Raw genomic sequence first — 14,732 nt, 5'->3', positions numbered from 1 at the left:
GCTAAATCAAACAGATATAATAATCACAATAAATATAATGGTAATATGCAATACCAGCAGCGAATGAAATGCTTCGCAGCATTAACTCTTTTTTTCCCCCCAAAGTTCATAATGGCCCCTCAACCAAACAAATAAAAAGAAAAAATTAAAAATAAATGGATATTTGTTAATATCCAATATATGTATGCTACACCAGCAACTAAGCCTACAGTCACTGAGAACAAGAGTAAAATAAAAAGCTTTAAAAAAAATTTAAAAAAAATAAAAATAAAAATCACAGAATACATTTATTTTCACAATACAAAAAAGACAAGTGCATATGTCAAATAAGGCAAATATTGAATTCACTTAGAGTACAATTCTAAAAATCCCAGTAGATATTTTGAATGCAGGATTAACAATAAGCGCTGTACAAAATTGACACGCTAGTGTCAAATAAGATTCAGAGTCATAGAGAAGTCATAGTTTTTTGTTTTGGTTTTGGTTGTTTTAAATGTGAAGAAGCTTTCATCATTTAAAAAAAATGATTACACTAAGCTTAGATCCCTGTTAGAGAGCTACAAAATACAACTGTAAATATTACAGACAGAGCTTCATACATCTCTGAAAAGTCAACTCTTTCTAAAAGCCCCAGACACCTCCCACCCCACTCGGTCCTTGTTACTACAGTGAAAAATAAACAAACATGAAGATGCCCACAGAGCAGACTGAGACCAAGCCCAGGTTGAGGAGAAGTTTGACTCGAGGTGGCTCGTACAGCATCTCTGCGATGGCTCTCGCGTCCTCCTTCGCCCCTTTTTGCTGAGCGCTCTGCGATTCTCCCTTATAGCCGCAAACCCAGTCCAGCAAACGCATGCACCTGCTCGTCTCCGCACCACTGCGGCAGCCTTCCTCTGCTCTGATTGTCTCCATATTTCTGTTACCAATCTGGGCTCCAGGAGTGGTGGCAGGGGATGTTTCTGTACTTGGTGTTGCTGGGTCATGGTCTGTGGAAGGGACCAGAAGTTTGATATCCATCCCGTCCACGCACCTCTCTTTTTTAACGTCTGGGGGTAGCTCTTTACGCAGGCTTGTGTCACCATTACAGTGGTTCTTCTCAGTCAGCCGGTACATTTCCTCTCTGTTCTTAGGGGGAGTCATTTCAATGCTGTAGAGCCCCCAGAGGGTGGTGGTGCGAACCTGCTCCTTATCTGGTGGAGAAGTACAGAGACTGACCACAATTGCCACCAACCCTGAAATCCAGAACAGCCCAGCAGCAAAATACATGTAGTGAATTCGAACAACGAAGGCAGGCCTATTATCTGGCTGGTCACAGCGAGGCTGGCGGTAGATAAATGCCAGGATCAGTCGTATGGTACCTAGGGTAAAACCCGTCATGCCTCCCCAGAAGGCACCTCTCTCATTACATCGCTTCCAGAATACACCTAGAAGGAAAAGGGCAGCAATTGGTGGAGTGAGGTAGCCAGCAACTTCCTGGATGTAGAGGTATGTCTGTCCACCTTGCATCTCAATAATGACAGGCACCCAGGCAATACTGATGACCACCATGACCACAACAAACATGCGGCCCACAATCAACAGTTCGCGTTGGCATGCCTTTGTCCGAAAGGTCTGGTAGATGTCCAAGGTGAAGATGGTGCTTGCGCTGTTGAAGATCGAGTCAAGGTCACTCATCAGGGCAGCTATCATGACTGCCATCATAAGACCCCTGAGTCCCACAGGCATCACCGCCATGACCAGACGTGGGTAGGCAATGTTTGAGCAGCCAGCTTGGGAACCACAAACAGCCATGCAGTGCTCCGGCCCGATGCAGGCAATCTCATCTGCAAACAAGATGCGGGATATCATTCCTGGAATGACTATTAGAAACATGGGCAGGATTTTGAGAAATCCAGCCATGAGTGTTGAGCCCTTTGCATGAGCAATGTTTTTTGCTGCCAGTACTCTCTGGACAATGACCTGGTCTGCACACCAGTACCAAATAGATGCAGGCGTCTGGCCAAAAAGAAAACCTGGCCAAGGAATGTCTTCATCCAGGGGACCTCGAAGGATGCGCAGTGAGTTTGGTTTAGGGTCAATGCGACATGAAGGCGAGTATGTGTAGTTTCCAGTGGCTAGTATAGCGGTAACATTAGGAACTGCCTGCATGTACTTAGTTCTGACACCCTCTAGCCCACCGACTTTGATCAGGCTCATAATGGTTAAGGTGAGGGCTCCACTGATCATCAACACTGCCTGAAGGGCGTCGGTGTAGAGCACTGCCACCAATCCACCAGTGACAGTGAGCAGAGCAGTCATACTGATAAGCAGAACAATAGACAAATAGAGATTCCATCCAAGGGACTCTTGAATAAAGAGAGCTCCAGCATACAAGTCCACAGACAGTTTGGTAAAAATGTAAAGCAGCACAGACAAGAAAGCAAAGTAAACCTTGAGTCGTTTGCCACCATAGCGTTTTGATAGGTACTCTGGCATGGTGTAAACTCCTGAGTGGATATACACAGGGATAAACACCCAGCCAAGCAGCTGCAGAAGTAGAAGTGCATTAAATTCCCACGCTCCTACAGCATAGCCACTTGCTGCTCCTGACCCAGCCAGGCCAATGAAATGTTCACTGCCAATGTTGCTAACAAACAGCGAGGCACCTATCACAATCCATGTCATGGAGCGTCCAGCCAGGAAGTAGCCGCTCACAGTGCTGCGATTGGCTTTCCACATGGCAAGAAACCCGATGGCTAGCACCAGGACGAAATACAGTGCCACCACAGCTATGTCTGCTGCTTCCATTACACCAGCCATTTTTTACAGATTATGTTAAAAAAAAAAAGTCTTACAGGAAACTTTAAAAAAATAAAAGAAAATAAAGAAAACTGGAAATATATAAATATACTTATTTTGCACTTGTTTAAATGGAATGGAAATGTTGTGCTTTGGTTTGCTGTCTGGATGGAAGTTGTTAAGATCCACTGTCTGGTCGAATACACTACTTGGATGGGGTTATCCACTGGCACTGAGGTCGTTCTAGTTTTTAAGCGGAGGATGCTGTACGTCTCTGGTCTAGAAAAGCCAAGAGTTAAAATTCCTGCAAGACAGCAAAGAAGAACACCACATTAGAGGTTTGATTTGAAGTGTAGCGGGGGCAAAAAAAAAAAAATTACAGAAATGTGTTGCATCTGACGACAAAAATAAAATGATCAAAAATCACTAATAAAAGAAAATATATGTAAATATATGAAAATACGCTCAGTAAACTACATGAAGCTCAATATATTATTGCTTATTTCCAGCTTTGTAACTCTAGTATTTTTCCAGTGGGATTAGACTTCCAATGACTTTCCTCGTTAATCTGTTTAAACAAAAAAGGACTCAAGCCACACTACTATAAAACCTTCAAAGAAGCATTATGTAAGACGTCATGAAATGTGGCAAAGACTATGCTGCTGCGCCACAACCAAATGTGCAGTTTGACTTGTGTCTTACAGAAAAACTTGCAGCGCATTAAAATAAACAGGTAGCAAAAATACATTTAGGGCTACAAGTTTAAATATGGAGCTAAAGGAGTATAGCTCCTTTATATATACCACACAAAACAAGGACCGATTCACAATGTCTGCTTTTATGGACACACCTGAATCTGTTAAACTGGCATCGTCATATTCCACTCCTGAAATTAGAAGGACATTTAACTGCACCAAAAGTTTATAGCTAACTGCATTCTGCATATGCTAAATATTCCAAATTCTGCAGGAACATAAGATTACAAGAGGGATGGATTAAAATAAAATTCTTGTGTCAGCAAAAAGTAATATGCAAGGGGATGTCAGAGCACATCTGTTTTGTGTCAGTCTCATACACACATACACACACAAACATACAAACACACACTTGGCTGCCAGGCCCCTCCTGAGGTTTCAGCTTGCCATGCATGGGAGAAAATAACCCCACGCATCGGACTTCACAACCATGCTTTATGCATAACCATCCCTCTCTGTAAAAGAAGCCTTTGTTTTCATTTTACCATCTCATCATCAAGGCCTGCGCTCCATGTGTTCACCACAAACTGCCCATGAGACTCTGACTCTGAAATATAGCATTCATTCATTCAGCAGACAAATAGAATTGTATTTGCATATCATTGTTTAATGTAAGAGTCAAGCTCAATCACCAACACCCCAGTATGCCAGGATGGGGACTCGCGCAGCATGCTCCCACATACTGACATCATGGGTTTAAATAATGCCACGGGGCAGACTTTAGCACATGCATAACACATTAATAAATCCATGTAGTTAAAGTTTCTTTCTTCTTTTTTTATGTTTCTAAGCCAAGACCTATCTAAGAAGGTCTAGTGTGCAAGTGCATAGTAGTTACTTGACAGCAGAGAAGCACGCCAAGACAAACGTGTCCTGGCATGTGCCAATACCACATTGGGAATATGAATTACAATAAAATATATAAACCCTGAGGATAAACAGAAGCTGCAATTTATTTAAGGAGTCGTTAAGGACTAAACTTATGCGGAGCAGCTTACTTTGCGCAGCCGGATTTTAAATGAATGTCGCTCTCAGGCAACGGTCACAGCAGCCTACCTACAGGGAGACACCAAATGTGGCACCTCTGCTTTAAATGTCTAATAACACAGTAAGAGATCAAGGGCTTTGGAGCAAAGGCCGACTGACGCCATCGTGGAGAGCAGTGGTATAATGGATAGTTAGTGTACAGAACAATGCCAGATGTGCCTGACAGCCTGAGAGTGCCTTTGTGAATACAGAGAGGAGGGCGACACCAGTCTACCACGGTCAGGCAAGTAGTCCCAACTGCACCTAAGTGCTCGGGGGAAATTTCTAGAACAGTCACTCATTCATCCGCCGGCAAAAACTGCGCATCTTCCAGGAGATAGCAGTCGTCATCATTAGCCATCCTCGTGATGCGGGACGCGTTTCCACACACACCCGGACGGCTCTAAGCGTACTCCTTCACACTTTTTACTCTTTAAAACACCCGTCATTTCCCCCTGCCTGACGTCAGCTGTAAAACACGAGTCTGGTGGCTCAACAGTCAGTTGGCACCCCATTGAATGAGACCTGGCGTAGCTTTAAATAAAAGCAGCCTCAATGGACTTCCCGCTGGCACGTGCTCGGATATTTTGGTTTATTGACAAAACAGCTCAGCCTCCACACACACACTCACCGGTTCTGCTGATAAAAAAAAAAGTCAAAACAAGTCGCTACAGATGTACCTGGATCGCTAATGTTCGCGAACGCGCCAAAAGCAAAGAGATGCACAACCGTCTCTCTCCACGCCCCATAGGCGGAGATGTGTGTGGAGAAGCGTCTTCGTACTGAATGCTCGCAGCTTCCTCGGCTCACGTAGGTCGCCTCTCCAGGTTGTGGACTTCACATTAACTGCCGGCGTGTCTCTTCCGACTTTCACAGAGAGCTGTGATGCCCGTCAGACAATGCTGCCCCTGCTCCTTATAGGCATCCACTCGATTCCACGCCCCACACGTGTATTACACCCGTGACGTGTTACAGGGCGAAAAATACCGCCTACTAGAAATTGCTCCGGTCCGCTCACTAGGCTACTGGTTCTCCTGGTCACCTGTCTGTTTATGTAAGCTTAGGAAGACAGGCAGGTGCACACTGAGCGATTCAATGGGAAGTCGAGAGTCCGCGGGTCACGCCCACCTTTTTCCTCAGCGTGCTTTGAATGAGGAAGATCATTTGCTTGTCCTTAAACAAAATAAGTAGGTTAGGCATATGCATTTTTACGAACTCGTAAAAATTAAAAAGTGTCGGGTTTACTTAAACGTGAAAATGAAGAATAGATGTTAGTATTTACTGGTTTGACTAACTGGATAAAGCTGTCTAAAGCTTTAGTAACTTTCCACTGCTGATCAGACAAAGCATAAGCTAAGCTTGCCAAATCTTTCATAATCTTCTATGTACCCGTAATTAGATACCAAGGTGGCTGCTTAACCTGAACGAACACACCTGGAAGGTCTCCGAGCTGCTGCCAAACGGGGAAATTGCTAGAAACCCATTCAAGGCCTGGTCACTGAAGTGTAGCTCCTAATGAGATTTTTTTTTTTTTTTTTTTTTTTTGCTGAAGTCTCCCCAGAAAGGAATTTTTGGCCCGCATGCCAACAACAATGCCCATCAGAGGAATAAAGTTATGCATACTTTGCTGTTGCAACAACACATGTTTTCATTTTCCAAGTGACCTGGCACGGACGCTGCTATTTGTTGGAGAGCATCGGGCTTGCAATCTGGAGGAAATAGTTGTCATTGTAGAGCAACAAGAGAAAACACCAGCAATCATCAACACCTAATTTATAGTGACTGTTGTGCCATCACTGCATTGCAACACAGAGCTGAGCCACATGAGCTTTGCTCTCTAAAAACAATCATAATAACATTACATCCAGTTGGGAGAAAAGCAAGTGTCTCGTTCTTATCAGACAGCAGCACCTCTTGTCTTGAGTGGGCCCTAAATAGTGTGTGCATGTGAAGTAGGTGTGTGCATTAATGTTACCGCTTGCAAATATTTGCATGCTCCAAATTTTCAGTGCGTGTGTATGTTGCATAGTGTAGATTGTGTTAGAAGAGGCTTGCAATGCAAGTTAAAACACTCACTATAATCAACCGCACAGCTTGGGTTCTGTTAAAATAGCTGGCACTACTACTGAGCAAATAATATAAAGAATGTTCCAGAAGGTTGTAGAGCATAACAATATTATAACAATAATAATCCAAAAGATATTGCTGTAATCAGGCATGTTGCCCTGACCATGATAATAACCGTCAACAGCCTCAGCAGACAGATAAGAATATGATTCTACTGGTTGAGTTTCAACAAAACATCCTGCACGGCAGACACAGTTCTGCATACTACGGAGGGAGGGAAACGGAGTAAATTTCCACTCACTCCTCTCTCGCAGATATCTTGGAAAATTCCATTTCGTGAAAGACTACATTTCCCAGCAGGCATTGCGCCTCTTTCGGTTGCGTTTTTGTTGCGCGACACTAAGTTGCTCTATGGCAGCGGTGTGTTTCGATTTCACCAGGAAGTGGGAATTGATTGACTTTTGTGAGCGCGCGTTTGTTTTTGTTTGTTGTTGTTTTGTTTTTAAATTTAATCTATTTTGGACTTTATACTTTTTTATTTTGCTGGTAAAACCTAGTTATATTCCCTACCAGACTGTGGCCTGAGCGCTCAATTGCTTTTAGAGAGGGGCTCCTTTTCCCCCTTTTTCCTTAGTTACAGTCTTAAGTCAGATGGGAGACTAATAGTAAATTATTTGCCTCAAGGTTTTTGTACCCAGTAAGCATCATTGATTGAAGAGATGAGGAAGAGGTAGGAAACTTCACTGCAGTAAACTAACATGTGTATGGATGAATGAATGATTTTTGTTGTTGTTATTGTTTTTATTCCTGTCTAAATTATTTGCGTTTTACATCATATCTGTATAATGTCCTAGAAGAAATCACATAGTGGAATAAATACACCCGCCCACTACTTAATTAGGTATTCCTTGCCAGTACTGGGTTCAGCCCCTTTTTGGCTTCAGAACTGCTTTTCTTCTGTGTGGCATGGATTATATAAGGTGCTAGAAACACATTGGTTTGGGATTTGGTGACTGTGGAGGCTATTTGAATATAGACAATTTATTTTCATGTTCAAGAAAACTGGTATGAGATGATTTGACCTTTGTGATGTGGTGTGATTTCCTGCTGGGAGCGGACATGAGAAGATGAGTACAATGTGGTCATAAAGGGATGGACATTCTCAAAATACTCAAATAGGCTGTGGTGTTTAAATGAGGCTTAGTTGTTACTTTGGGACCTAAAGTGTGCCAGGAAAATATCCCCCACACCATTAAACCACCAGCAGCTGATGCCGATGCTTTGCTTGAACTTCAATAAACACAGAATTTTGGAAGTTTGTATACTCAAATAAGCCTTTTAATTAATCCATCCCACTCGAAACATTAAAATCTATTCAGAGAGCAGTGAAAGTGTCTGCACTTTGATCTTACAGTTCTTTAACCTTTGACCTACATATTAGATTTTCTTTTCCTCTCTTCACTTTTAGTGTCTTTTATTTTCTGTTGTTTTGAATTGCTTCGGAGGTGCTTTTCCCACGAAAAGCACCTCCGAAGTGTCCCAAAACATTTTTGTTTGAAATACCAATATGATTTTTTTTATTTATTTATGCCAAAATAATACCACCCAGTGTCATGTGTTGAATGAGTAATCCTTTACAAGCGTCTCCCAAGAGATCTAAAAAGACTTTGAGTTTTCAGTGTACACCGGCCGTTCTGTATTGCTTCATCGTCGCAGTCATAAAACCTGTGGTGTTGATCGGAATTAGATTGAACAGCTGCAAATGTAGGTAGTCTGTTATTTTACAACATTTGTGCTTCTCATCGTGGCAGTTTAAATCACAAAGAGTGACAATGCGATCATAGATTACATTTTTACTTAAACCTGCAACTAGTATAGAGATCAATTAATGTGACATTAATATAGAAATTACTATAAATAGACTACAAATAAATACTATTTTGGTATTTTTGCCATCTATTAGAAGGAGCCTCGGCCTAGCAATAGTAAGACAATTTTGTTTCACTTGAATAAGACTTGATGCAGAGCTTGAAGTCAGCATGCAGATCAATCAAACACAGAAAAGGCTCACTGCACTTAACAGCACACAGAAAAAAAAAACCTCTTCACTTTGCAAGCCTTCCACATTTAAAAGCCAAATGAGATTGCAATTATCTAGATATTGTTATACAAGACAGGCGTTACAGATGGAGAGTAGCAAGACACTTTACAGTCCCAGTTATTTAGTGGTTGTTCCTGCACTGTAGGTTTGACTTCCTAGTATTGTTTGATTAGTGCTAGGTTAGAAGTATATGTGTACACTATTTTACAACCGCCATTTAAAAAACTTTTTTAAAATAACAAAAACTATCCCACCTAACTGGTTTGATATGACTCACACTGCAGTGTGTTAACATTGTTGTTCATTCTATCCACACATTGCTGCCCTACCTCATTCAATGTTCAAGCAAAATAGAGGAAGTGTTAGCGGGAGCAGAACAACTCACGTTCACACCAGTAATAAGCATTCGGTAAACAGGTGACTTTGGGAGATTGTGCTGGATCGTTACAGCTGTGAATACTTTCTTTATTAACCCAAAAAGGTGTTTTTGGGAAAACCTCTGGTGTCTCGTGTAGTCTAGGTCACTCGAATTTGTTGTTAGTACCAACACTGCATATTAAGAGAAATGTAGGACACAATATCCAAGGAAAAGTCCTTCGTCTGGCAGGTGCCTATAAATAAGGTTGACGCTGTTCATCTCAGCAGCAGCTGCTGTATTGTTTTAATTCATGGTCAAAGTCAAAACAAATGTTAACTTAGGAGGTAAAGTGTAATCGTAAGGAACTCAGCACTGTGATGTGACAATAAAAAGTCGTTTGATTTGATTTGACTGATGCTGTTACTTTCTAAGTTTGTTTTCAGGGTTTTTTTATGATATCTTTCTTTGGATTCAGACTGAGATTCTAAGAAAGACAAACCACCGATCTTTTTTGCAGAAGGCACCTGTATCTTGGGTGTGGTATGTGGAAGTATTGTATGTGTAAAATGTTAGTTCAGTTAGTCAAGATCACAGAGACGTGTCTGCTATCAGAATGACTAACATTTTCTCAGAAATATTCAGACTGGTTGACTCCCAAAGAAAGCCAGGTGTATCTGGAAGGACCAAACGTTGTGCTGTCTATTACTATCATGTTGCACACCTCGCTATGTTTTAGTTAATTTAAATTTGTTGGATACTTTTTCTTTTGCTGGCAATCCAAGAGCTGCTAAACAGTCCTTTTCTGGAAAAAAAAACAACAAAAACAAACAATAAAGTTCTATTTTATACTACTCTGTTTTTTTCTATTGTGTTCTATTCTGTTTAAATCTATTGTGTAGTTGTGGAGCCACCTTGAGGCCAGGGAGCACGGAAATGTGCCATTTGGGATAGTTCATCCATAGCAGATGTAGTATCAGTTAAGCTGAAATTACACAATGTATGTGAGATTTTAACAGCGTATTAATGAGAAACCAGTCATCAGTGAAACAGAACGTGAGGGCAGGAAACAGAAAAGAGAGGCAGAAGACTAAGAAGAAGAATAAATCAAATCTTTCCCCTCCTCTTTGTCCAACTTTGTTGTGTCTGATCATAAATACTGTAGCACAACTTTTGTGTTTAGAGTGTAAACATAGCTATAGGATCCGTGTTTTTGTTGTAAAGCATGTTGAGTTAAATTAGCTAACTTGGCTCACAAATTTAAAACCTGGAAGCATTCAGAGAGCATCAGAACTACAAAAGCTAAACGGTCCAGTTTAGAAAGTATTCATTATGAACTTTAATATGCGTCTGCATTTATGTCCATAGTAACAGAGATCTTTAAGTTTCCACACTACAGTAGCATTAGTACTAATGAATTCATTAGTTAAAGAGCAGTCAAAGGTTTGTGCACAAAACTTGTAAGACACACAAAACCTCATTAACTCGGTAGGCCTTTTCAAAATGTCCATAGGAGTCAGTTGGTGATGCTTTCAGAGCCTGCTAAATTCTCTTTAAACCTCATGGCAACAGTCATCTACAGTGGGTGTTTCCATGCTTGACTAGATATCTAAAATGAAGTTAACTGTTATTAATAGTGACCAGTTAAGGGGATCCACAAGAGATTCAGAGGACTAAGAACAACTGCAAGCCTACTGAGCAGAAAAGCAACACAAAGTTACCCAAGTGACTGCAAAGCAAATGCAGGAATGTTCAGGAGGGCTGGCGAAGGCTGCACAATGGGGATGTATGTCGAGGAGGAAAGGAAACTTTCTCTGCGGCCTCCTCGCAAAGGTCAGTTTCTGAAGCGTTCACAATAATAATGAGCCAGAGTCGTTTTGGAAACAAGTGCTGTTGACAGATAAAGTTCAAATTGAGCTCTTTGAGAGTCATGAAAGATATGTTTAGAGAAAGAAGGAACAGCATTTGTTGATAGTAGCATCATGAACACTAGTAAACATCGGGGTGGAAATACTATGTTTTTAATGCAGGGTGAATGCTAAAGCAGGACAATGACCCAAAATGCAAAACTCAAAATCCATGAGAAGCAGCTTCAAGAAACATTGCTGAAGCTTTCCAAATGGCCCTCGTGGTCCCCTGAATTGAACGTCCTCAGAAATCTTTGTGTTAAAAATAGCCTGGCGAATTCTCAGGACTTGGCATGAACTGTGTGTACAAAACAAATAAGATGTTTATCATTCACTGATCCATTTTTGGGGCACAGTGAGCAAGCACTTCCCAATACTGGAATTTCTCACTCGACCCATATAAATCTTTTCTATTATTAGACATAGTCTCCAAATCTAGTGATTATTGATAACATGCCACTCACTGGTATTCACATAACATGAAAAAAGGAGCTTCCGATATCAGATTTACATGATGTTCATCTTATTCAGACACACTGTACAAGTAATTGTGATGATAAGATCAACTAACTTTAAACGAGAAATATATTTATATATAATTTTTCATCATGAGGCAACCACGATCACAAATGACAAGAGGAAATTGTGGGTGTCATATTTTAAAAACCATAAAAACTATTTTATTCTGTGTCCCAGCATCAGTGTAAACTGTGAACCATCTGAAGCAAAGAATGGTCAGTATTCATTTATTTATAGCTCGCTGTGTTAGAAGGAAGGATCTGTGTCTTCTTCTTCTTTCAGCTGCGCTCTTTAGGGGTCGCCACAGCGGATCATTTACCTCCATTTCACTCTTTCCCAGCATCCTCCTCTGTCACATCAAGCATGTCCTCCTTACCCATATCCATGAATCTTCTCTGTGCTCTTCTTCTTTTCTTCTTGCCTGGCAGCTCCATCCTGAGCTGTACCTCTGATGTTCTCATCTCTAATCCTTCCCAGTCACTCCCAATGAAAATAAGATGGTCTTATACCATCTTTAAACTCTTGCTGACATCTTTCTGTCACAAATCACCCCAGGTGTTTAAACTTCACCACCTCTACGCCTTCTGTATTCGGTGTTCATCCTCCAGTCCTTGCCTAAGCAATACAATGTAACAACATTTTTTTGGCAAAAATAAGCACATTTAAATTATCATTATTATTTCAAATAGTGTAAAACTTCTTCTTTTCTACATCGTGAGGGATATTACTGAAAAAATGTATATCCCCAAAACCTGTAAGAAATGATAGAAGTGTATTTGCTTTAAATTTATTTTATTTAACGTTTACATGAGAAAGAATAAAGTCTACACGGTGATGATTACGTCCTTGAACTTTCACACACATCAGGCCACATAGTTAAAGTTGAATTTTTACTGCATGCGTGTAGATGGGTTCAGGCCTGGATTCTTATCAGATGTTGCCCAATGGACTTACAAGTCATCTTCTGCCATGTGACATCGGAGAAAATCCGCTGTCCTGTATGAGATGTGTAGATGTTTGTCAAATAAGAGAGCCACTTTCAGGCTCTGGACTGTAATCACATATGTGAAGTTTAGGACAGAGAGTACATGAAGCACTGTATGAAGCCTAACTTATTTAATTTAATGAAAGTCACATTCTTTTGTAAGTAGCCTGGAGACATGTTTGTGTAACCTCAACTGAACTTAAAACACATCAGATTTCCTGTACAGATAAGACAGCCAAAAAGGAGTCTATCAAACAAATAGCAAATGGCCAAAACGGAAGAAAAAGTTGCACAAAAATGACAAAGCAACTGACTTTTTGTGAAACATCTGCCTACCAAATTGTGACACATGGAGGTATAACTAATGGGGCTGCTAACAGTTTTAGTTTTATAAATACATTGAATTTCTTCAAACTTGAACCACTCTTAAGTGCACAAGAAGGCATTCTCATTACACCTGTGCCCGATTACAGCGGCTCACACATATTTAAAAAACCTGATTAGAATAATCCAAACTCTTGTCTTTCTGTCAAAGTACAAGATTTTGTAGCTTTTGTTAAAAACTTGGGGCGTCGGAGATAGACAAGCACCACACGCTGCACTATGTCACACTCATGTTGTATGTCTCATGTTTCAATTTTGCAATATGAGGAAACTGTAGTATTTGAAATGCTTCACTTGTACTTCTGCTTGAAGCATTGTCATGGTCTTTGAGTAAGGTGATAGCTGGATTAGCGGGAGTTTAAAAAAAAGATATCTACAGTTACAAGAGCTCCATCTACAGACGTAAACTCGATTTCACAGGTTTCAATGCGTGGAAGCATCTGCAAAAGCAGTGCCATTATATAACTGCACAAGTCGCAGTTAAGACTTATTATGCAATATATAATACTTCAATTTTATGAATTGGTGCATTTGTCCAGTAAGATGGGGGGGTTGTCTTGATCTAACAGCTATAAGATGAACATAGAAAGGTCTTAAATTTGGTCTGAGAGGCTAGCGCCAATTTGTGTGTAGTGTGGAGATATAACTCAGTCTGTGTTGAAATAATATTGGATTGTAAGTTATAGCCTACATCTCTTATCTGGAAAAACTGTTTGAAATGACATTAAAGCAACAATAATAATAATAATAATAATAATGCTTGACACGTACCTTGGCAAGTGAAAGTCACGTTTAAGATGACACTCAGAAACCTCAGATTGCTTGTTTATGAAAATATAGTTTGGTTTTGTGGTTTGGAACAGGATTTGAAAAACTCTAACTTCTAAAAATTGATATATCAGCATATTACCAGTAACTACAATGTCATGTCATGTCTTACAAAAGGGCACGTCAGAGTGACAGTGAGCCTGCATGTAATAACAAAACCCTTAAATCACAGCATCAGCCACCATTTATTATACAGACGCCTGTTCTGCTTCTGCTGTAAGAGATCAAAATGTTTTCTGTGAAAAGAGCCTATGTCAGGGTCATGGCACCTACATATATACATATAACACATATAACATAAGTTATATTTACTGTTATAAATTAAAAGTAAGGTAATAATGTGGCTGGATATACAGTGGCTTGCAAAGGTATTGGGCCCCCTTGAACTTTTCCACATTTTGTCACGTTACAGCCACAAACATGAATCGATTCCATTGGTGAAAGACCAACACAAAGTGGTGTACATGTGAGAAGTGGAACAAAAATCATACATGATTCCAAACATTTTTCACAAATAAATAACTGTAAAGTGGGGTGTGCGTAATTATTCAGCCCCCTGAGTCAATACTTTGTAGAACCACCTTTTGCTGCAATTACAGCTGCCAGTCTTTTAGGGTCTGTCTCTACCAGCTTTGCACATCTAGAGACTGAAATCCTTGCCCATTCTTCTTTGCAAAACAGCTCCAGCTCAGTCAGATTAGATGGACAGCGTTTGTGAACAGCAGTTTTCAGCTCTTGCCACAGATTCTCGATTGGATTTAGATCTGGACTTTGACTGGGCCGTTCTAACACATGGATATGTTTTGTTTTAAACCATTCCATTGTTGCCCTGGCTTTATGTTTAGGGTCGTTGTCCTGCTGGAAGGTGAACCTCCGCCCCAGTCTCAAGTCTTTTGCAGACTCCAAGAGGTTTTCTTCCAAGATTGCCCTGTATTTGGCTCCATCCATCTTCCCATCAACTCTGACCAGCTTCCCTGTCCCTGCTGAAGAGAAGCATCCCCAGAGCATGATGCTGCCACCACCATAT

General features: G+C 40.7%; 1 protein-coding gene across 1 annotated transcript; it reads right to left on the bottom strand.

The window, feature by feature from the left end:
* Positions 1-275: 275 nt before the first annotated feature.
* slc5a3b (solute carrier family 5 member 3b) lies at positions 276-5,564 on the bottom strand. The gene is made up of 2 exons (XM_006788367.2): positions 5,240-5,564; positions 276-3,082 (listed from the first exon to the last, which is right to left on the bottom strand). Exon 2 carries the CDS (start codon positions 2,797-2,799, stop codon positions 664-666), a length of 2,136 nt encoding a protein of 711 aa, XP_006788430.1. The 5' UTR covers positions 2,800-3,082; positions 5,240-5,564; the 3' UTR covers positions 276-663.
* Between the last annotated feature and the right edge of the window lie 9,168 nt (positions 5,565-14,732).

Source organism: Neolamprologus brichardi, chromosome 16 (genome assembly GCF_056152115.1).
Source record: "Neolamprologus brichardi isolate AB-2024 chromosome 16, ASM5615211v1, whole genome shotgun sequence".
Lineage (NCBI taxonomy): Eukaryota > Metazoa > Chordata > Actinopteri > Cichliformes > Cichlidae > Neolamprologus > Neolamprologus brichardi.
The sequence above is the reverse complement of the archived record's forward strand: the minus strand, read 5'-3'. Positions and strand labels throughout refer to the sequence as shown.